Source organism: Myzus persicae, unplaced genomic scaffold (assembly GCF_001856785.1).
Source record: "Myzus persicae strain clone G006 unplaced genomic scaffold, MPER_G0061.0, whole genome shotgun sequence".
Classification (NCBI taxonomy): Eukaryota; Metazoa; Arthropoda; class Insecta; order Hemiptera; family Aphididae; genus Myzus; species Myzus persicae.
Genome location: NW_019100526.1, coordinates 652,123 through 677,074, shown reverse-complemented (window position 1 = coordinate 677,074; position 24,952 = coordinate 652,123). Strand labels below are relative to the sequence as shown.

The 24,952-nt window shown below is 28.2% G+C and overlaps 5 protein-coding genes across 8 annotated transcripts; 2 read left to right on the top strand and 3 right to left on the bottom strand.

The window, feature by feature from the left end:
• Positions 1–3,689: 3,689 nt before the first annotated feature.
• LOC111030477 (ATP-dependent RNA helicase DDX19A-like) lies at positions 3,690–12,129 on the bottom strand. Of its 2 annotated transcripts, XM_022310001.1 has the most exons (10): positions 11,900–12,129; positions 11,755–11,821; positions 11,429–11,652; positions 11,231–11,323; positions 10,601–10,703; positions 10,418–10,532; positions 10,175–10,352; positions 9,877–10,114; positions 4,026–4,188; positions 3,690–3,966 (listed from the first exon to the last, which is right to left on the bottom strand). In XM_022310001.1, the coding sequence occupies exons 2-10, from the start codon at positions 11,773–11,775 to the stop codon at positions 3,707–3,709; spliced, it is 1,395 nt and encodes a 464-aa protein (XP_022165693.1). In that variant the 5' UTR covers positions 11,776–11,821; positions 11,900–12,129; the 3' UTR covers positions 3,690–3,706. The 2 variants fall into 2 exon arrangements, with proteins under 2 accessions (XP_022165693.1, XP_022165687.1); XM_022309995.1 differs by having other exon boundaries at positions 11,755–12,129.
• Positions 5,046–7,213, top strand: LOC111030468 (geranylgeranyl transferase type-2 subunit alpha). Its single transcript, XM_022309984.1, has 2 exons — positions 5,046–5,167; positions 5,440–7,213. The coding sequence occupies exon 2, from the start codon at positions 5,456–5,458 to the stop codon at positions 7,007–7,009; it is 1,554 nt and encodes a 517-aa protein (XP_022165676.1). The 5' UTR covers positions 5,046–5,167; positions 5,440–5,455; the 3' UTR covers positions 7,010–7,213.
• Positions 12,130–14,811: 2,682 nt separating the features above from the next.
• On the bottom strand, positions 14,812–20,938 carry LOC111030785 (protein DDI1 homolog 2). Of its 3 annotated transcripts, none has more exons than XM_022310460.1 (7): positions 20,356–20,938; positions 20,102–20,296; positions 19,054–19,541; positions 18,267–18,456; positions 18,115–18,171; positions 17,881–17,960; positions 14,812–15,425 (listed from the first exon to the last, which is right to left on the bottom strand). In XM_022310460.1, exons 1-7 carry the CDS (start codon positions 20,621–20,623, stop codon positions 15,345–15,347), a joined length of 1,359 nt encoding a protein of 452 aa, XP_022166152.1. In that variant the 5' UTR covers positions 20,624–20,938; the 3' UTR covers positions 14,812–15,344. The 3 variants fall into 3 exon arrangements, with proteins under 3 accessions (XP_022166152.1, XP_022166162.1, XP_022166171.1); XM_022310470.1 differs by having other exon boundaries at positions 20,371–20,938; XM_022310479.1 differs by lacking the exon at positions 18,115–18,171.
• Positions 20,939–21,067: 129 nt separating this feature from the next.
• On the top strand, positions 21,068–21,748 carry LOC111030816 (ATP synthase-coupling factor 6, mitochondrial). Its single transcript, XM_022310512.1, has 2 exons — positions 21,068–21,190; positions 21,266–21,748. The coding sequence occupies exon 2, from the start codon at positions 21,273–21,275 to the stop codon at positions 21,588–21,590; it is 318 nt and encodes a 105-aa protein (XP_022166204.1). The 5' UTR covers positions 21,068–21,190; positions 21,266–21,272; the 3' UTR covers positions 21,591–21,748.
• On the bottom strand, positions 21,655–24,942 carry LOC111030810 (INO80 complex subunit C). Its single transcript, XM_022310499.1, has 5 exons — positions 24,719–24,942; positions 23,181–23,296; positions 22,141–22,240; positions 22,008–22,075; positions 21,655–21,947 (listed from the first exon to the last, which is right to left on the bottom strand). The coding sequence occupies exons 2-5, from the start codon at positions 23,253–23,255 to the stop codon at positions 21,816–21,818; spliced, it is 375 nt and encodes a 124-aa protein (XP_022166191.1). The 5' UTR covers positions 23,256–23,296; positions 24,719–24,942; the 3' UTR covers positions 21,655–21,815.
• Positions 24,943–24,952: the final 10 nt, after the last annotated feature.

The window sequence follows — 24,952 nt, the reverse complement described above, 5'->3', positions numbered from 1 at the left end:
ATGACTTGTGGTTACACAAACTTCTGCTTTTCAAATAAGAACCACTTTTTTACTGTAAATTATGTAGTAGATATTTTTTTTGAAATTTTTTATTTATCTATTTTAAAATTTAAACGAGTAGTTTCTCAGTTATTCAAAGGTTAATAAGAATAATAAGTTCATGATAAACACAAAAGTTAATTCTATTTTACACTCCTTAAATAGTACAAAAAAAACCTCAAGAATTTCAAAACAGGGTCTTTATATATAACTATTATATATTCTAAAAATCAAATGTCGAATAAGTACATTATTGAAAAAACAGGATGAACATGCTTGTTTGTGAATTACCCTGTGTATTATACATATATGTATATTGTATATAGTACAATTATTTAGAGGTGATAGTGAGAAAAATAATTAATGTATCAATGATGAATTTAAAATAAATAAACTGGTGAAACTTTTTCGAACATAGCGCATATGCCAATTTTCAAGGACGTTCTCATTGGGGTAATGACTTTCTCAATGTTAATGTTAATATTGTAGTTGTATCACTTGTAAAAAAAATAGCATGTGTTACATCACTTTTGACTTTTCCCTCCTCCCTCTCTGGTTTATATTTCTACGACCTTGTCATATATTATTCCAACGAAATTGTTTCAATATTATTAATTTAGCTCTCGTAACTATAAGCAATAAGATTGTCCCTAAAGCTAAAATGAATATTGTTGAGGTAACTGTTTAAACAGTTGTTACTTATAACTTGTAAGACTTTTTCATTGTAGATTATGCAATAGTATGGATATTATGTCGCTAAGTGGCAACCACCTGATGACACTTGTCAGACGTCAGTATTATAATAAAATTACTGAAGGAGTGGGATGAGGAAATGTTGAAGGTATACCCAAAAATGTATAGGCTATATTATAATCCCCCATAAAAATGTATCAAGCTACGCTAATGCCTACGTACCTACCATGGCTACCTGACTATGTTCAAGCTCACTACAGCATTTTAATCGCTCTAGTTTGAAGAGCTTGGCGCCACTATAAAATAACCCCCTTTTTTTGAAATTGTTCATGGGCTAAAAAAAATCGTATTTTTTGGATTTAACATAAAATAATATTTATTTATGTTTTTTAATTCTATACGCACGCAATACCTGATAATTGTATACCTAATCTTCGAGTTGTTATATCTAACTAAGCTTTTTTGAAATGTACTAATATTGAGCTTACACAGACAGCGTTGTCTAGTTTTTGCCTCAAAACAAAACAATTTCAAAGCCAACAAATTTTAATTATTTATTCTTGGCCACAATAATTAAGTTTTACTAAATCTAAGCTCAATGTTTATAAAAGCACATTCTATAGATCCATGCGTGTAGCCAGGATTTTTTAAGGGGTGATGTTTTAATTTATTACTTCGCAAATCTAATATATTTTGGATTATCCGGCCGAGAGGTGTTTCAACGAACAAAACACCCCCGTAGCTACGCGCCTGTATAGATAATATTTTTTACTATAGTATTTTTTGTTAAAGTAAAGCCAGTAAAGGATTTATCTGATTATTGCATAGGTATTCCAATTCTAATGAAAACTATACTTATGTAATGTATAGGCGTGATGTATCTGATTGTTCCACCAAGCTCATAAATTCTATGCAAAAATTATAGATTTATTCAAATTCTGATTTTGGCATTTTATAAGTACCGATATGTACCTATAATATTATACCTATAGGCTATAGATGCCAACCTAACTACAGCTTACCTACTTGTAAAAATCGTATTTTCAAATACCTACTTAAATTTTTTGTCATTAAATTATATTACTTACTGTAAACAGGTAGACTGTAATACTGTCTTTACTGTGATGATATAGTTTTTAGTTTTATTATTTAAAAATTCGTAGGTACCTTTCTGTCCGCAATTTATAAGTATGTAGCGTCTTGCGTGCTCTGTTCACTCGTTCAGTCAATAACGTACACAGGACGATGATAGGAAGTATAGATTTAATTAATTTTAAACAGTATATAATATATAATTTAAGTTAAATAATAATATTATTTAAAGAAAAAACACTTAATCAACTATAGTAATTTGACATAAAAACTTCTATAGTAATAATATTGTATAGGTAATATTGTCTGGAGTGAAAGTGTACCTGCATGTAGTAACTCAGTGATTATTAATATTGTGTATCTGAAATCAGAATGACTGAATACGATGCACTCCGAATTTTAGTGTATAAAGTCTCCCTCCATCTTACACGGCAAATCTATCAGTGGTTAAAGTGGGAGGTCGAAGGGGGACAGAGTCTCCCTTCTTAGTTTTTAATATAATTACAATTTCGTGGACTATTTACTGGCTACTAAACATGTGGCAAAAAAAGTGGTAAATTAAAATTAATTACTCATTAATAACTGGCTCTCTACCAGCCAATGTGGAGAACCACTATTTTTCTGAAATAGCTTCACCAGCTGCACTACAACACTCTCGAGGGCCACATTTGCTGAAAACTTCTATAGTTATTCTTTTGTGTTCTAATGACTGTGCAGGAGCGCCCGCAGAAAATCAGCTCAGTGGGTGCAAAATTAAATTTATGTGATACATACCTACATAGATAGTCACATATTTAAATTATTAGACACACATTTTTCATTAGAAAAATCTCAGTGGGTGCAATAATGCCCCTGTCTGCAGGCTCCCCTGTAACTGTGTTACAGATCTACGATTTGTTCTTAGTATTAACCTTAATCCCTGACCTCACATCAAACATATTAGTTGTAAAGCTTTTAAAAACATAGTTTTGTCTGTTGAGTTTTTTTTGGGCATCTCTTATTTGGAAAGGACTGAAGGAGTAAGTAAATAAATTACTTAGAATTATCGTAAGCCCCCCCCCCTCAAAGTAAAATATTGAAATTGGGTCTATGACCATCAGTCAATGAGGTAGTTATTAAAATAGTGAATTCATTTTCTTTTACTAAAAATCATTTATCAACTCAACAGATGAAATCTTATATAATTGCATTTATTGATTGTATGACTGAACCAGATACAACCAGGACAAAACACAATAAAATATAACAAATGAAAGAGTGGTAATGTACATTGTACATAGTATACAGCAGAGATTAAAAGCATTTTTCTTGTAAAAATTATAAGGCATATGCCTTATAATTTGGTTTATTATTATTAACCTTATTATGGTTTCCCATAATTTTATTAAAGAATGATGATTAATTAGTTTTCTCTTATTTCTAATATTAAATAAAATAAACTAAATTTAAGTAAGCAATGGCATAAAAATGATCTAGAAATAATGTTAATATTTAACTAATTAAATTAAATATTCTATTACTTCATACTTGTTCATTCAAATTAAAAGAATCAGCATTTATTTATTTTACCAAAATAATGTTTACAAATTGTAAAAATAAAGTTAAAGCCTATATAAGTCCCTTAAACTTAAAAATAAAAATACTAATGTATTTAATGTAAAAATTTTTACTTATAATGATAAAATTATTTTTATTTTTATTTATAAGTAAGTATAAAAACAACTTTTGTTCAAAAAAGATTTTGAATTAGAATTTTACTTAAGGTAAAAAACAAATATTTATCAAATTAAAATCATTTTCTTAGTATAGGTTTTAATGATTCATAATTTATATTACAACTTTAAGACATCAAAGAAAAAATATTACAGGTAATTATTACAAATCAATCCTCGGCTCCCAATTTTTCCATGTCATCTGCATTGTCAGTATTCAAACATTCAATAGGTTTACAAAAATGTTCTTCAATTTGTTTCAATATAAGATGATCCGAACTACCACTAACAAGGTTGATAGCAATACCCTTTTTACCAAAACGACCAGTACGTCCTATTCTATGTAAATATGTATCATAATCAGGTTCACGAGTGACTGTCAAGGGCAAATCAAAATTAATAACAATCGTGACTTGCTCAATATCAATACCTAAAATAATAAAATTAGGGTTTAAAATAAATAAGTAACAAAATAATAATGATTATTACCTCTAGACAATACGTTTGTAGTAACCAAAACTTTTTCTTTTCCTTCACGGAAACGGTCCAAAACAGATATTCTTTGTTGGACTGTAAGTTCACCAGATAATAAAGCTACAGCATGTCCTTGTTCTTCCATTTGAGTAACTAACCATAGAGCCATTTTTTTTGTCTAAAATAAATACAAAATGTTATTAAATATTTAAATAACATATAAGACAAAAAAAAATGACAAATAATTATTTGTCAGGCTACCTAAAATATTTATTACTAAAAATATAATTTTATATAATATTAATAATCTAATACATGAAATGATTATATATTTATATTATTCTTGTACAAGTTATTTTCAAGAACTCTGGCAAATTTAATATCAATGAACCTATATTTAGATAATTTTTTGTTATCACCAAATATAGCTTGGTTAATATCAAGCTATTTACGACCTTTTTGGTTTTTGTAACAAATAATAAATAATATTTGATTTGGAAAACTAAATAGAAAGTAAATTATATTGTAATTTATTTTATTGTTTATGGTAAAACGTATCCCTACTATTGAACAATGTGATCCTGGTGGAAGAATAACTGTTCGTTTTTTGTTGGACCACTTTTGTAACAGAAGTCTATAAGAGTTTTATCAGCTTATCACTAATCTTCCTGGTATATAGTATATTAATAGATCAAATTACACATTTTTAGAATTTTTTATTCGTCTTAACAAATTTATTATATTATGTAATCAGAATTCAAATGATAAATATACATTTTACTCATTTATCATTCACGTTAATTTGAAACATATACAATTGAAAGACAAAAAAAAAAAATAATAAAATACAATTTGAACTCAAGAAGTAGACATACAACTAAAATTGTCATTTTTTTACCTACAACTTACAGGACATGTGATGTCCATTTTTAAAGAAAAGAAACGTTCTAGAAAAATGTGATGTACAATAATATAATTTTTGTAGTATGTAACTTTTGGCAACACTGAAATTTATATTTTTCTTATCATTAAGTAATAAATTACAATATTATTATGATTATGAATACGAATTTTAATGTTGTTGGTAAAATTGTTATGTACTTTTGTATCGAAAAATTCGTTTAGACTAAACATATTTTGGTGGATATTTTTCTCAGGTGAGATTTGTTGATTGTCTAAATGTTATAATAAAAAATTACATGTAGGGGTACATACTTCATTAGATGTTGCCTATTGTAAATTAATTTATGTACCAATTTATAATGTTATGCAACTTAAGTTAATATTTTAATAATTATCACATCAAACACTTTAAAATTGTAATGAAGTAAATTTAAAAAAATATAATTATTTGTCCTTAGGTATTATTATAGTATGAGAACAACATACTACTATGTACATATAATGATTTTAATATTTTAATTTTTAGGGTAATTTCATAAAATATGCATAACAGACTAAAAGTACGGACAACTGAAGCACAAAGAGCAGCTGCAGATCGAGAAAAGGAAAAAAAACTTCAATTGTATCGAAATACTATCAATGATGTATTTGAGCGTCGATCACGCAATGAATATGACGTCTTAGCATTGAAATCATCTGAAGGATTATTACGATCTAACCCTGATATTGTTACTATATGGAATTATAGAAAAGAAATATTATTACATTTGAAACCATCTGAAGAAATAATTAATGATGAACTTTATTTAACTGAAAAATGTTTACAAGTAAATCCAAAATCTTATTCAGCGTGGTATCATCGAAATTGGTTACTAGATAATGTAGATCCTAATCCAGATTGGAATAAAGAATTGCAATTGTGTACAAAGTATTTGAAAATAGATGAAAGAAATTTTCATTGCTGGGATTATCGACAAATTGTAGCATCTAAGTGTCAAGAACCAAATGAAAATGAATTGAAATTTACTATGGAAATGATTGAGTCAAATTTTTCAAATTATTCTGCATGGCATTATCGATCAAAACTTTTCTGTGCTGCAGGAAAAGATGAAGAATCCACAAAAATTTCAGAATTATCATTGGTGGAAAGTGCAGCATTTACTGATCCTTCAGATCAAAGTGCTTGGATATATCAGCGATGGCTTATAGGAAAACTAGAACCGTCTAAGTTTATTTACAAAGTTTCTCAAATAAAAAATAAAATGTACATCATACTAAATAGAAATTTACCAAATAATTACAAAATTATTGGATCAGGAGAAACAAATTGGGAACAATTTGATTCAAAAATTTGGTGTAAAAAAGTAGACAATGTTGACAATACAAACATAAAAATTATTGATGAAGTAAACCAAGTAATAGATAATGTATCAATAGATAATGTTCAACAAGATATATTTAATCTTAACATTAGTGAACAGCTTCAACTTGTTTTAAATGGACAACTGGATAGTTTACGTCAACTGTTAGAAATGGAACCAGAAAGCAAGTGGGCTCTACTCACTTATGTGTTACTTCTTTACACATTAAAACCAACATATTATTTTGAAAATTGTCTTAAAAACATCAAATTACTAAAAGAATTAGATATTAAAAGAAAAAATTATTATAATGACCTCGAAAGCCGTTACCAAATTGAACATTGGATTGCTAACAATAATAACAATAATATGGATGATGTTAATTTGAATGGATATGGATTAACAGCATTTTATCATATGCACATGTTTCTATTTAACAAAAATATTGATTTGAGTGATAATGATTTATCCCACAGCAATTTAAATCATTTAAAACATTTAATTATGTGTAAAAAACTGTCACTGAAAAATTGTAAGCTGGTGAATTTGAATAATTTTCCTGCTCTAAATAATCTAGAAGCTTTGGATCTAAGAGAAAATCAAATTCAAGAAATTTCATGCAAAGAGTTAACAAAATGTAAATCACTTAAAACAATTATACTTGATAAAAAACAAATAGCTCTTGATGAAATATTAAAAGGTATTAATCAGTCTATTATTATTGAAATTATGTGATTGTTAAGTATAATTAGTTAAGTCTTATGACTACTAATAAAGCCATTAAAATTAAAATTATATAGTTATATATCCTTACTCTTTTACTTAATTCTTGGTATAATTTAATTTTTACCAACATCGTAAGCATATACCATATTAGTTTATACAAATATATATATATCTTTGTAATTTTATAAATAAAAAGCATTTCATTTTTATCAATATTGATTTATTATAATTTATTGGATAATATTAATTGTATGTTGGACAGTAAAAATTTTGAAAAATATTCTTAGTGACTTTATAGAATCCTCCATAATTTAGATAATAAATAAATATTAAACATCCTTTGGTGGGAGACATTGAACAATTAACATATTTTATTAAATATCAAAATTTCAAAATTTGTTTAGCATTATACATTATTTACAACCTTGTGGTGGTAACAATTATGTTACCATATTTACTGTCAGTATAAAGTAAAAATCATCTTACATAATATGTAAGATGCGTTTTGATATGGAAATGATATAATATGACATTATGTCATATTTAGATAGACCTGCAGTCAAATGTCTATTACCACATGTCTATATTAAAAATAAAAATATTAAATAAAAGAAACTTAACTCTATAAGTGACATATTAATGTGTCATATCTATTCTGTTCCAATGTCCTACGGTTAAGTTCTATTAGAAAAGTACTGACTAAGTAGATTTAAAATGAATGAATGAAATCTTTTCAAAAAATGAAAAACCTAGTAAAAAAAATGCAAAACAAAATATTTGATGATTGATAATTCATTCAAATACATTTTAGAGTGTATATTATAAAAATTTTAAAACTTAAAATTATTCAATATTCCGTTACGACATTGATTAAATACAATATTTGTATTTAATCAATAGTTACGATAAATAAATGCACAAGATACAATATAGTCCTATGTATACACCTATGCACAACAGTAAATAATTGTGGTGTATGAAGGATTTTACAATGGGGGGGGGGGGGGATTGAAAATGTATTACTTTTTTTTTGATTCAGTATGATAATTTATTTAATTGGTGAGGTATTTAAGGATGTTTGTATAACTTCAACTTTTCTAGTAAAAAAAATTCTTTGACCATAAACTTTGATGGAAGCAAATTAAATCTAGTTGGTACCTTTTGGGAGAACAAAACTGAAAATTCTCAGTATTTTCTAAAAGCAATGGGAAAACAAAAATAAATGAAAATTTGTGAAATTTATTTGGTAACCTTGGTTAGACTGTCTTTGCTTCAATTGTATTTGATAAATTTTAGTTTTTTTTTTAATAATGATAATAATAATTACTTATTCGGTTAAAAAGCTAAACAATTTGTAGTATAACAACTCAAAGATGTCAAGTCAGTAGACTTGTCGCATACTACAAATTTAGTTAGGTAAACAGAATACAGGAACATAAAGTAAAATAATATTAATCATTGGTAGTCAATCAGTCGAGTACTCGAGTTTAAATCATGAAGTAGAGACCACGGTTACCTCTAAATCTTTAAGCAACATTGATATTTTGATTAACTATAAGTGTAAATGTATAATAGATACGTTATAGATAAATCATAATAATTTAATTTGTATAAACTCATACTCAACTACTCCTGTGATCTTCAATATACTACCCTTAAAAAATAGAGTTACTCAGGTGATAGAGTACTGTATAATAAATAAACCTTTAACATGGTGCTATATCGTGTATTCGTGTTCAATTATTTATTTATTTATTTTATTTTATTTTACAATACGAGACGAACCCTTTAATACATGAATATAATAGTATGATAATAATAGTTTTAATAGTTTATGGAAACGTGGCTCAATATCAGAGAAAGAATGAAGGGTCAGTGTTGGCAATGCGCATAAGGCGGATGATCGGTGAGTTAAGATAGTAGTTTGAGGAAGAGAAAGGTATATGAAATGGAACAGATGATTGTGTACAGCGAGAGGGGACATTAAATGAGACATGGTATAGTAATTCAGGACTATCAATTTTATATGAAAGAAGATTGGATAGAAATGTCAGGTTAGCTGAATGACGACAATCGGTGAGGCTTTCTTAGAAAAAGATTGGCGTATAATCGTGAGGTGGACAGACTATCTTTAGTTTGTAAGCAGCTTGACGGAGGAATTTTCTTTGAACCCTTTCTATCATGCTACGTACTGAAGTGGTGGACGGGTCCCAGAGGACGGAACCATACTCAAGGATTATGTAAGTTTATGAAAGCAGGTCATAAGTTCGTAGGACCAGTCAAATAAAACTTAAAAATCTTTATTTGTATCGATCCAACAACCAGACTCGTGTAGTGAGAATAGCTAATTAACTACTCCTTAACTGGATAGACTTTGTTATAAATATTGATAGCCACTCGGCTTAAATAAACAAGGTCTGATATGAGACCAGACTGTGTTGCACAAGATTCCTCATAGGTTTTTACTATACCTATTTAAACAAATTTATGATACATAAGCACTACAATGTTTTTTATACACGTTTTAAGTACAAATTTTAACAAAACCATAATTAATTTGTAACCATAAATTTGTACAGCTGTTTTGAAAATTTAATACTAGGTCGATCATACAAATAGTTCATACAACATACTTTTACCAAAAAATGTCTGATAATCTTAGGAAAATTGGTATGCAAATACAATGTTTTTACATAACGATTTTGCATATTTACTTGAATTTATGGCCTTACCTACTAGTTGACAAAGGTTGCAACTTTATAAATATTTTTAAAAGAAGTAAAAATAATACAGGCATGGGAGCTGGTGGACTTCAGCCGGTTAGCCCTGGGTATACCACTGGTTATCATCTTATATTAATACTTTGTTTTAATTACCTGACAAAAGATCATAGCTTGTCCAATAGTCACTCCTCCATAAATATTAACTAATGCATTGTATTTATCTTCTTTGTTGTTGCAGTTAACATAGTATTGTCTGATATTATCTAATGTTTCTTCTTCACGTTTTAATCGTATGATGACAGACATAGGTGCAATAGCATTGGCAAATCGCATAACATCTTCTGTATATGTGGCCGAAAAAAACATCATTTGACATGTTTCTGGTAGTAACCTTTATATGAAATTAAAATTTTTAAATTTAAATAAAAATGTTGGTTAGAAGAAATTTTACTTTCTAATGCGGAAACTTTGATCTTGATGACCTTGGGTATCAACCATAATATCAGCTTCGTCTAACACAAATACTTTAATATGTTTTGGGTCAAAAAATTTGTACTTAGTTGCCCAATCCAAAACTTTTCCAGGTGTGCCCACAATAACTTGTTCCTCTATTTTGGAACCTCTTTCAACTAAAAATTAATAATATATGTAGTACTGTCTTAACAATTAAGAAATTATATTCAAAAATACAAACCATCTTCACCACGAACAGCATACCTTAGCCTAATGTTTGGACAGTAGGTAGACATTTTTGCAGCAACTTCCCCTGTTTGAATGGCTAATTCATACGTGGGGGACAAACAAACTACCTACACAGCAATTTAGAAATAATTAAATAACTAAATACACTATTTGTAGGATATTTTAATCTTATTACCTGTGGATACTGAAATTCCGGATTAACTCTACTTAACATAGCCAAAACAAATGCTGCTGTTTTTCCGGTACCTGACTGTGACTGAGCAATCAAATTTTGAGGACTATAATGTGAAATAAATTAAGTAGTTTAATCACTGTTCATAACAAAAACTAAAATTTTTTATCAGTTAATAGTTAAAAATACTAAATAATATACTCCAGCCGCCGAGAGAATGCTAATGGCTGATGACCAGAACACGTCCATTTTTAATCATTTTTTCCATTAAACCTTCCAAAACGCTGGCCACCACCATCGAAGCCATGAGTGGGAGAATTTACCTTGGTGAGTAGGTTATAGAGTGGGAGAAATTTGAGTACTAAACTGCGGAGCTCATTCATTTGGATGAGCGAAGGAGTAGCATACTCTTGGCAGCTGGAGTATAGTATAAAAATTACAATAATTAAGTAATTGTGCAATCGATGGGTGACTCTTTTCTTCAAAATAAAGTTAACCATGCCATATTTGTTACATTTATATATAATTTAAAATATTGATACAAACAAAAACAATTTAGTAGTTTCACAATGATTTGATTATTTGAGTTTTATAGTTAGGGTTGTGTACAATATTGATAAGATATAAACTCACGGATTCGCTAAGAGTAAAGGTAGTGCTGTTTCTTGTATCTTTGAAGGTGCATTATAACCCATTTCATAAACTCCTTTAAGCAAGTTTGGATGACTAAAAATAATGAAAACAATACAAGTCAACAATGGCACATAGTTAATATTTCTAATGTACCTAATCATTATTTATAAAATAATAGTTAAATTTTGAAAACCTTACAGTTTAAGTAACTCTAATGATTTGATTGAATATAATGGTGATTTTGGGTCCCGTCTTTGCACCTCAATGTCATGTTTGGATGTTATGAGACCCGTACGCACAATTTTCTGCAATAATGATTTTTCAGACGCTGGCAATTCTTTGTCTTCTTCACTAGAAGTGTTGCTTTGAGTGTCTGCAGTTGGCTCATTTGAGTTTTTGTTATTCAAGTGTGTATTAGAAAACTGTGTTGGAACATTAATTTATTATAAAATAAGGTATAGAAGATTTACATAATCCAAATGATATATCACTTCAGAAAAATTAAAATTAAAGTCAGTACTTACGCTTTTGGAGATTGATTCCATGACTAAAATTACTAAAAAATAATAATGGTAAACCTAGGACGAGTATCTGTGAGGATAGGAAACTTCGATTACGCAAACGGAATGATTGTGAATTATAACGTAGCGCTCATGACTTCAGACTTACAGCTACTTACTGGTTGCGTACCGGTTCAAAACTAGAAAGAGATTTGGAATTTCGATTACAGTGATATTCCTTGCAACGATTACCGAATGTAGAATATTATAAAGTATCGGATGTATTACTATAATAGACGTAAGTAAATAATAATGCACTAAATTTAATGTGAAATGTGTCTGAATAGTATGAAAATCTTCCAACGACAAGGATTAAGGAACAATATATTAAAATAAATCATTTATAATCTTTGTTTTTCTATTATCAAACCGCCGACATGAGAGTTTTATTGTAGGTTATACCGCGGTGACTAGTGATAATGTTGTGGCGGGAACCATTTTTAAATGTCAATGACTGATCAATAAAATAATATTTTACTATAGGATTATTGTCATTTCAGGAGCAAAATATGGACATATTTTAGACTTGTCTCGTTTATTCACGTCACAAGGACAAGGGTGCCCTAAGAATAAAAAGGGTTGTGGTGGAAATTGATCATCAACTAAACTTTATATCTAAGATTTGAAAATTGAATACTATAGATAATAAATATTATAGATTCCGTATAAGTTTTTCTACCTACAAGGCTACCGGAAAACGGAAGGTCAATAATTGCTTATAACATTAGATCTTCAACAGTAAATTAACTACTTCTCTTCAATTGATGTTTGTTATTTTGCTGTAATTCAAAATAGATAATTGAAATTTTCATCGAAAATGTTTTATCATTTTCTATAATTATGCATGATAACATTCTTTCTGAAAATATTATGACTCTTTTTGGGCTATTTATAGACATTTGATACTTTTTTTGGTTTTTTCTTTCTATAAATATTGATTTCGATTTCCGACGTGGCGTTTATCAGAAACAGGTCTGAAACCCGCCTATTAGTTTTTAACCATGGATAATAATATTGTTATTTAATTTTCAATACTTTCGTTGTTAGTTGGTACAATTATTCAGTTAACTGTCGTATAGCCAATACAATTATTGCCAATGTGTTATTAATTTAATATCAAAGAGAGTTGACTAAGTAGTAAGTACTTAGTAGTATCATAAACGCCGATATCATGACTCTTGAAGTCTTGAGTTACAATTATAATAGCTACGTTGGTGCTTGGTCAAACTGGCCAACATTTTGTGAAACTATGGGACTGATTTGTTAATTATGTCGTTTTATGGTGATTAAAAAACACCAGCACTTCTGGATAATATGTAACTACTAACTACCAAGCAGTGTTGAGACTTGTCTAGATGAATATGTTAATTATCTATTATCTTAACTAGATAAAAATCTAAATGTTATCTATTTATCTATAAATAAACAAATATATAAATATTATCTACGAAAACTCCAGTCATTTACTGTACATTATATTATCTATAGATATATTTTTTTATGTTATAGAAATTATTTTTAGTATTACCTATTATATTTATGTTCCTGGTAATATTTACCTACTATTTAAATTCGTGTCGTCGGCAACGACGATCGGACAATCACAATTTGTATTACATAACATTATTATAATTTATAAGTTATTACTTATTACATATAAATTATAGACAATAATTATAGTCTGTGGTAGTGTAGTTCTAAACTTCTACTTTCTAGAGTCTCATCCAGTCATTCGTAAGCCGAAATTCTAAATGCTGGCAGATATGTTGGTAGGTACTTAAAATAAATTAAATTGTGTTAGGTCGAAACGTGGAAAGTCCGAACCCCGTAAAAATTATAAATAACTAACAAATAATTATTTTGGGGTAAACAAATCCCTCGATTACTTACGTACTGCCTATGGTTGCAAACGAAATAATAACGTACATTGTACAATGTACATACCTGTAGCATACCTGCATAGTGCATAATGCATAAGTACATATCTAATAACTAATAAGCTAGGTATACCTACGTCCTACATATTATGTTAATTTCGCAATACATATCCACAAAAGTATTTGTTTGTTATATTATAAATAACTGTATTATAACAATAATTGTACAATATTCTCAGTGCCGCAACTTCATAATATGGGGTCCGGGTGCGATATTTTTTTTGGGCCCCTTCCTAAATTAATTTTACAGTAAGTATTACAATCTATAAGTGCCAACGTTTTTAAGTTTTGTGTATACCTACATAGATATATATATATTTTTTTGGCTCATACGTTTTATTCAATCTGTTTCAAAGGGAACAACAAGAATAAGTGATGTTATAGAATAAGCCAAAATTAATAAAAATAAAAAGGCAGACTAAACAGATTTCAGAGGCCTCCCAGTACTAAATACCTATAAATGTTGTGTACGTTGTCACTCGTCAACCGTCGTCGTTTTCCGCTATCAGCCTGTTGTTCTTCCGTCAATTCGACAAACAACGGTCAACGACCCATAGACGCGATAAATTGCATTGGATAACAGATTGAAGGCTTAAACTATGTACAAAAATTAGTTAATTTGTCCGGCTGTATGTTGAACTACTTGAACTTATTAGAGAGAGACACATTCAAGGGTAATTTATATGTATAGAGACCACGCGAGTAATATACATTTATAAGCTATATTATATACTGAAATTTCATGATATTTATGGTATAGATTACATTATTAATTTGAGCTCTATAGTATTATAATCTGTTTCATATTTTTAAAATACAATTTAACATTAAAGATCAATCAATTTTCTTATGAAAAATAATTTTAAGTTATGATATTAAAATCATTTGAATATTGAATTGTTAATCATAACTTCTATGATAAAAGGATTAAGAAATAAGGAGTAACAAAGTGGCATTGCAAATTAATTATAACACAGAATGATTTTTTAAATTATTATTTTAATTTTATACAATCATGCATTTGTTTTGAACACAATATTTTAGGTACTTAATGCAAAAACTACATTTAATATTTAAGCATTCATGTGGTTAATAATCCCAAACCTTATTTATTTGTTATTATTTAATTTAAATATAAGTCTACATAAACCGAACGAAAACTTAACACCTTAAATGAATTTATGTAATTGTGTAAATAATGACAATAGGTCTTTATATCGTAAATACAGTCTCTAAATACAAAGAAGTTAACATTTAACCAAGGAGAAAAATTACTTGAAAGGGATTTTATTAGAAACTCATAAATACCTTTTATTTAAATTATTTCATTAATATTTTAAATGGTTAACATCACTTTATACAAATCAGACACTTAATGTGATCAAAAATATTATAACTTTTTGTTTTATCATTTTTCTCAGGGTATTTATAAGTTTCATTTAAAAATTTATTATTAAATTAATTTTTTAAAAATAATAGATTTATACATTCAGCCAAAAAAATATAAAAATAATGAAATAAGTTTTAAAAATTAAAACTAAAATTGACTGAAAATAAAAACAGTCTCGAAGAGGAAGAATATTTTATATTAATTTTGTTAAAAACTTCTGACAACTGTCAAAATTTTAATATTTTTGCAAATAAGGAGGCCATTGCTTCATTCTTATTACCATTGAATCTTTTTAATTCTTGAATAACCTAAAAAAAAAATATATGTAATTTTATTGTATTTGAAATAATTTTGGTACACAACCTAATACCTATGCATATTTCATAATATTATTTATATATTTCAATATTGTTTATAAATAAGCATAAAGTACAATATAATTAGCTAGTTACTTACTAAAGACTGATAAATAAAATAAAAAGTATAATATTGGACCATTATAATTTATTATTACAAGCATAATCTTTATGGGTAGTTGTCATTTGTTGGCATTTGACATGGTGTTATTTTGACACAGCAATAATATTTACTGCACTAATTTATATTCCACTTGTACATATTATATATTTAGCTGTATTACCCAACTAAGTATGGGAAAAAACTGTACTTGGTATATTTTTATTTGAGTGTACATTGGGCCTTAAGATACGGTTTCCAAGATGTGGCTAGGCTTAATGGCCAATAGCAGTGACCAGCCGCAACATATACTCCTTGCAGACTAGGACAGTTGTCGGCCGCAACGACTATCATGCTGTTCCATACCAGAGCAGTCGTTGCAGCCTGCCACAACGACAAGTCACACCTTGGAAACCATACCATTAGTAAACAGGCAAGTTTATAACGGTTAACAACTTTTACCATGCTGGTAGATTTGGATATAGCACTTGCCATTTAGTGTACCTATTTAGTACAATAATTTCAAATTGATCAAGTTTTACCCCGCCCAAAAAAATGAAGAATAAATGTAAACAATACAGTTTTTAATACAATCAAGTAAGTGGTTTTTCAGTTAGGTTATTAATAAATATGTACCGTGTCTGTAAAATATGATTTAATTTAGGAATACTGAGGGGGGACAAAATGTTCAGAGCATAAAAAGGAGACCTTGATGCTGAACTTGATAGACCGTGCTTTGCTTGGCTCTAAAACCAAATTAAAAATCTGGAACTGGAAGTATATTGTTTGACAGTGTGGAAAAATTAGTCTGAGAATAAGTCTTTTGTTCTTTGAAAAGCACAATAATAGGTTATAGGCATGTAAGTGTATATGAAGTTGGGATACCTAGAAGTCAATTCAACTTGGCAAATATTAAAATTTATAATATTTTCAAAAGTTTTAAAATATAAACCAAAAATGTCTTTTTTAATATTTTTTAACATATTTAAGAAATTTAATTCAAACAAATGTACCCTTTATTATGAGTTTATTTTAATCTGTGACAGTGTGACATCTATTATTTACTTTATTACAAGTTTAACATATGTTTAAATGTATTAGATCATATATATATCTTTAAGCCCTGGAGGATATATTTTCTTCAGAATACTAGTTAAAATACTCAGTTTAATTGATCACTAAAATAGTTGGAAACAAAAAGTGGCTCCTGGGCCTTGATCACTCTTGCGACTAGAATAGTACTTAGTTATATACATTATTCCAAATATTGTTATATTATTTATGTACAACAATTAAATAAGTGCAAATCATGAATTATTTGATCGTAATAAATATATAATTATGTTGTGTTTAGACTCCCATGGTCTGTAAGATATAGGATGGCTGACCAATGTCAATAACTTACATACACAAATTAACAGAACACAATTATAAGTTATTTTAGTACAAGGTATATTAAATACTTTTTTTTTTGATATCAACTTGTAAAAAAATAATTATTTACAAAATTTTAAATGAAAAACAAACTATTCACACATAGGGGATAGCCTGGTTTTACATTTTAAGCTTATGACCGAGATCAATTTTGATTGCTTCTGTCGTACTATTATGTTCCTGTATTTTATAATATTATAATTTGCCGGTAACCGTGCAAATTTTAGGAAAATATATGGAGGAGATTTAGTTTAGTCCACCCCCCTCCCAAATAAAATGTTTGTTCCAACTGAGTCACTGAAAACAGGTAACCATTTTTCTTAATTGATTTCTGTTATTATCATGTGAGTGAAAAGAGTAGAAGCTTAGTATATTTTGCTGTTAATTAAATATTATTATTATTTTTTTTTTTTTATAGAACTTAAGCCCGGCAACTAAGGCCTTTAGCTGTTGTAGTGGTTATGAACTGTGGTAGGGGTAAGGTTGTTAATAATAGGGTTTGGTATGGAAGGTTTTTAACATGTGTGTTTTGTTTTGGCAGAATTTCTAGTGGGCACCTGTGGTTTCTGCCATGCCCGGGTGGGGGATGGCGGCCACTCTCTCCAGACACCGTGACTGCCCGGAGAGAAGTGCCGCCCGTGACCGAGGTTTGAACTGGTGACGGTGCGTATTGCAACTGACGCGTTATCCACTCAGCCACTTCATCCCCCAAAATATTATTATTTTTATACGAAATGAAGTTTGATAATAATGGTTTTACTATTTTCTTTGCAAAAATATAATACAGGATCCCCTTACCGACCATGGTCAAGCTCTTGAGACAAAGCGAATATTTTATATTTGAATCCATATTTAATTATAATTTATATTTACCTGCTCTCTAGAAAATCCTAAGTTGATCAGTTCTGTAATATCAGTTTCTTTAAATGATTGACTAGATTTACTGCTACTACCTAAAAATTACAAAAAAAAGATAAGCTTAAAATTTAATTGGATGGAATAGCTTTCCAGGATAAGAAAATTAAATATTTAATACAATAATATATACAATGAATAACTATTAAAATAACGTAGTACTAACAGATACAAATAGGAAAGAAAAGGTACCTGGAAATAAAAGGAAATTTGTAATTTGGACAAAGTATGCATCTCTTCTCCGCTTGTCTAATTAATTATAACAAAGCTATAATATTTATATACTTGATTTCAAAAAAAGTTACATTCATTATAAAATTACCTAATGAAAATTTAATACTTACCACTACTTTGATTCATTTTTCTGCTTTCATCTAAAGCTTTCTTTAGTTCCTTGTCTTCACTTTTAGATCCATCATGATCACTAGATGTAGTTAGACGACCACAATCTGGCAATTCGCTTTCAGGCAAAAATGGAGTTTCAGTCCCTGTTGTTCCAATCTTCAAGACATTGTGTTCCAGGTCTATGCAACACTAATAATATAAATAAATATATCAGAATTCTTTAGCCATTTAAAATACTTGTTGATAACAATATTTTACCATATAACAATTATAGGAGTATAGAAAAAAGAACAAATAAATGGATATATTTGGTATACAGAATTCCAAACTGTAAATCCTGTAAATCCCTAAACGTGTTGTTTTGTCTTACAAATGCACAATAAAAAAAATTTGTGTTCAAAAGAACCATTTTTGTGTTGTTAACTATAATATTATAGTTAATTTAATTAATTTAAAGATAATATTACCTACTACCTAGGGCATCTTCTAAGCTTTAATTAATATTTCACTTTTAAAATTGTAATATTTTACAGCTAAAACTTACTTTTAAATAAAAATATGAATAAAAACCCATAAAATACTATTTATAACATAACTTTCAACTTTGATAACAGGTAAATACACACTAATAGAAAGCTTACAACACAAAATGTATTCTCTTGAATGTGTATGTTAATAAAATAAGAAACTAAAGCGAAGAATGGATGTTAGATAATAAAAAAAGAGAATAGGAAGTAGCAAAAATGTTCATAAGATGAAATTTCTATTAAGTATATAAATAATTACTTGATGTCTTTTTAACATGTCTAATCCAAGAAGCATATCCATTGGCTGATCTTCAAGAACAGAAAAACTGGTTGTTAAAAAATCATTTTCAATTGCAACTTGAACCATATGTATCCTGCCAATAATTTTTTGTACACCAACACCTTTAGCTAACCCAGCCCATCTACTATCAACCAAACGCATGATATTGCACCGTTCAGCACAAGCAGATGACATTATAGTAGTTTGAGCTCCAGAATCAATAAAAGCTTTCACAGGATATCCATCTACTTTGCAATTGATATAAAGCATGACAACCGTTCCAAACATTTCTGGATTATATTCCATAGCAGCTTCCATGTTCGCTTCAATGTTTTTTTGACGTATTTCGTCTGCTATTAATTTTTGTGCTTCAGCATCAAATGGATGAGCTTTCATCATTCTGATTCTTTGGTCCTCACGCTTTTTTCGTTCTTCCATTTGCTCAGCCATGACATTTGCAAATTCCTCTGCAGTACAAATTAAAAATTAATTTTCCATACTATTAATATTTTCATTTATGAATTCATACATTAGAAAATCATCCGATTTATTTTTAAAAAGTTAGGTGTATGAATTTAGAAACTAGCTAGTAGTTAAATCCTATTAAACATTGTGAAATGTCATTTATTTAAAGACAATGACGGACCTGTACTTTTAGTTTCTAACAATACCTCTACTGAAAGAAATGTATAATAACTTAATGGTTCTTACTTAACTTATTGAAGTCCATAGATTATAATCTAATAACACTATGTAATAATATCAAATATATTCTAACTCGTAGTTTAGAGCACGTAGGGTAGAGCATGTAGGGTAGATTAGGTTAATTTAATTTACAGGTACATCATACATCATACTGAACATTATATTAAGGTTTGTATTGAAATATTTATTCATTTTGATCCCATGTGTTGTCAAGTTATAATCACTAAATCCCATCATCTATTAAGGTATTTTATAATCTATTCTCATAATGAATAATTAAGACTTAATATTTATAATTAAATAAGCGTGACTAACTACTGACCAATTTTGTTTGAGGTCAAGGTATCTGCAAGTCTGGGGTTATTTTGTTTAAGAAGAGCTAGTTGTTCTGGACTGGAGAGAAATAAGTTCCTAACATATTCTGCATCCTGCATTTGGTGTTGTCTGTTAGTGCCTGGGTTGCTATTAGATGAACCAGGCACTTGAATACGGCTAAAGTCAAATTGTGGTAACACATCTAAAAAACAAAAAGAATTATAGATACAGTCTGACAGCATTTATTCTGTACATGCATACTATTGCTTGGATTACTAAATGAGTGATCCATTGCAGTAGCGCTGCTTGCAACTCTTTGAATTATGATAACATCTCCATCACGAACGCCTAAGTTTTTCATTGTACTAAAATCGTCAACCAAAAGCTGACCATTGTGTGTTAGCCCAGTTTCCTGTGATGGAATTCCTGTTTCTACTTCACATAGTGCCTTGAAATTGATTAGTTCTAAATCCTCGCTTACATCAAGTACAATCAAGTGGTCGTCGTGTGTTGTGACAGTAATCTTCATTATGTTAAATTCTACAATTTTATTTTATAAACACGTAAATTACCTAACATAAAATTATTTAGCGTTTAGTGTTTAGTGACTTAGTGTTCAGTATTATCTAGTATTTATATTCGTAGCTCCAACTATTTAAATAAAGAAAACCACCCAGTCATTCTTTGTTATTGTTGTCATGGCCACAACCTTATCAGAAAACATGAATTTACTGCAACGTAGTAGTTGTAAAATAACAATTTTCCAATTAGAAAAATGTAAAATATTTTTTAAAATGTACAATAGTTAAAATAAAATATACATAATATTGAAAAAATCTTGCCTGTTTCAAACTTTTATTCGTGTCCGAATGAAAAGTGCATATTAATATATAATACAAATAATTATTACGAAGAAATTTATTTTGGATACACTGTCTTTAATCATAAAAAGAAAAAATTGACATTCATCTCGGAGATAGGACATTAGGACATATGATTTGAGGTTTAGTTTTTCAACCAATTTTCATAAATTTTGGGAGTTAGAACATTTATCAGATAATTTCTATACTTGCTCCACGAGTTAAAAACACACAGGGTAAGTATTTTGTGATTTTTTTCTATATGTATAAGATAATTAATGTTTTTTATTTTTGTATAACCAATATTTCAGATTAAACATGTTGTCATTTAATTTATTACAAAAATTGAATGCCAATGGATCGGCTGGTCGATTTGTTCGTCGTAATATATCGGCTACATCGGTGTTGATGATGAATGAAAGCAAAGTTACAGATCCCATCCAAAAACTGTTCTTGGATAAAATCCGCGAGTACAGAGGAAAATTTGATTCTAAGACGTTTGACCCTGCAATTGATAAAGGTTACAAGAACGATTTAGAAAAGATTGGCAGACAATACAACATTGGCCCAAATGAAGATCCTACCAAATTCCCAACAATTAAATTTGATGAACCCAAAGTCGATCCACAAGTTTGAAGATAATACATTTTGTGTTTTTATATTAATATGTATAAGTAGTGATGTAATTATGCAAGAATAGGATTAAGAGATGATAAAGTCATTAATAAAAATTGATTTATAAAATTCATTATTGTTTAATAATTCAATATAATAGTATACATTTTACAGTTACAGATATATTTGTTCATTTTATTTTTAAGTCTTATTTCAAATTAAAGTATAATTTCAACTGTAATAGTATTATCCAATAGGATTGTACGATCCTCGTAAAGTCAGATATCCAGTAATAATATCACTAGGCAGATTTCTTACAGTACTAAATTCTTCATGTCCGGCATAGTATAAAGATGTTTGAGGATCTTTATATTTGGCCTTTAAAAAAAAAAAAAAAATAGTTAATTGAGTATTTATACCTAAACATTTTAATATTACAATTAATCCACTAATATCTGAATATTTTTTAGCTGGTTTGAATGATGGGGGAGCAGAAATACAGCTATCTGTGAACAGAAATCATAGAAATAAGATATGAGGTATAAAATAGTACCCAATAAGGTTTATTTACAATTAATTGAGTTATCAGGCCATGGTAAATTTCTTTCTTGAGCTGTTATTTGCTTTAATGAACGCCATAATTTTTTTTTTCCATTGATAGTTTTGGTACTCTATAACATAAGTTATTAAATACTCATAAATAGCTTAAAATCTAATTTCATCAATAATTTGAAATTAATTGCAGTATAGTACACTGGGTATTCGTCATTTCAAAATCATGAGCTGCTTTCAAAGGCGGATCTAGGAATGGCAAAAAGGTATTGAGGGACACAAGAAGAACGAGTTATCAAAACAGTTTTAGATCTAAGAGGTATCGGACAAAGTGCCCAGGACTTCTATAAAATAATTTATGGCCCAAAATAATGACAATAAATACTAATTATAGCATATTTTGTATAAGATATAATATAGATACTAGAATATGATGGTTATGCTAAATAAATACTTTAAAAAAATATATTTAAAGTAGTTCTATTGAAGAAAATGGGTCCTGGTCACAAAGCTTATTAAACAGAAATAGTAATTAAATATTCTTACATGTGTACAGGTTTAAGTGAAAAACTGTATATTGTTGGTAGGGTTGATACTATTAAAAACATCTTTTTGTAAATTGAGTATTATTGAGTATTATTGCCAGGGCCATAATAATGTCCCTGGCAAGTTTATTTTTACTGTGGTCTTTAACAAATGAATAGTCAAAACAAGTTCTATATAGATGTATATCATAAAATATCCAGTTGAGTAATTTATATTGATAGTTTGATGTACTGATTAGTATTTATTGTTGTACCAAATTAAAACTATAAAATTCTTAGGTTTAAAAAATATTTATATTTGTTTTTATTTCAATATACTTTAGAGTAACATAGGTCTGAATGTTCATACAAGATTTAAGAACTTATACAGATTACATATAACATTATTATACATAATTCATAGATTTACTTTGAATCTAGATACAATTAGAAAAATAATAGCTTTTGTTTTTTGAATAAAATTAATTTAAATTAAACACAATGATTATTTAGAGTTTTTAATCAAATTACTTACGTCAAAAGTTGGGTCTTTGAACACATACTTTTTTTCTTCCCTTTGAGATAATTCGTCTACAGAATTATTTGCCATGAGTTATTTGAAGATCAAAACATTGAACTGTGTAATTATAACTGAAATTAATAAAAAAAGGGGATGTGTTTGATTTGTCTCTTAAAATAATATTATGTGTCAATATACTACTGTCACAGTATACTGTGATCCCGTCTACCATTTTATGTGGGTGACAAAAGTCTTATTATTGCTGCACACATAATTAATTCCTTTAAAATGGTTTATGAGTATAATTGGCTCTTTCACTCCCCTGTTAATTTTTACTGTTATTTGTACATGTTATTTTAATACATTTTTCCATGTTTATGCATTATCCCTGGTTTTTTTCTACTACTAATTGGCCACAGTACTGTACAAATGAGATCAGCAATATTACTAATTTTTCAACAACAAAATGTCAGTACACCTACTAAATTGTTTTAAAAGGTAAGTCTTTTATAACATAATGTTTTTGTATATTATTTACTTTTATTTTAAACCATACATTTTTAATAATGTAGTCATAGAACTTGAATTTTCAAGACAAAGATTTTGTGTTTTAATTTTAAAGTATTGACATGAGTATATGACCTCATAGGTGTTTTAAACTTTTAAAAAACTGTATTTAATAAATAAATAAATACATGAATAAATAATATCAGACAGAATAAAGAAGAATCTCAATAAAAAATAATTTATAACTAATAACTAATTGTTTTAGTTTTTTATTGAAAATAGTTGATAGTATTTAAGTACAGAATGATTTTATATAAATTTAAATTCATAACGACACATTATTTTGAAAACATTTTTTTCATGAATTGAACCTAATTAAAAAATTACATTTTTATGAATAAAATATACACATAATATCATTTTCAAGTTAATAAATTCAAGTATATAAATTATTACTCAAATAGAAACATCATTTTTTTTTTATTCTGTTTTATAATTTTAGTTGTACCTATTATTATTATTATTATATCTCATTGATTGTTATAAGATTCAAGTGTTATGGAGTTTATGACTTAGTCTAGTGAGTGGCAAAGTTTTCTTTTTTAACTCTCTAGTAGTCCTTCATTTGATGATAAGGAACCCTAAGGACTTAACTTCTAAAATCAGCACCAGATGGCCAGATAATTAGTGTGTACACTTTATCCCGTTATGGACTTAAGAAATTACTTATTGTACCTATTATATGCAGGGCTGGATTAAAGGGAGGCAAGATTTAATATTGCGTATTGTACATTAGTTTATTAGCATTTAGTCTATTAGTAATACATATTATTTTGCTATTTAGTTATTATTCTAATGACACATAATACTGTGTAAGAAAATTTAGATATGAGTTACCTATAGATAATGGTTGAAACATCAAATTATAGGGTAATATGGCGGAAAATAGCAGGGAGGTGCAATTATTGCCCTGAGGCATAAAATGTCTAAACCCAGGCTTTTAGTATACGGTTATACATATTACATACTTATTAGTTATTACTTACACAAAAATAATTAATAGTACAAAATACTAGGACTTATATTAAAAAAGGTTGTATTTGATACCAATATACCATTAAGGTACTAGTATCGATTATTTATTTAAGTATAGTAATTATTAAATATGATTAGTCAAAAATATGAATTAACAAACGCAGAGCAACTTTGAAATTTTAGTTTAAACAGCAATTTGAGCAGGACGAGACACATTGATACAAATATGAAATATTGATAACTTA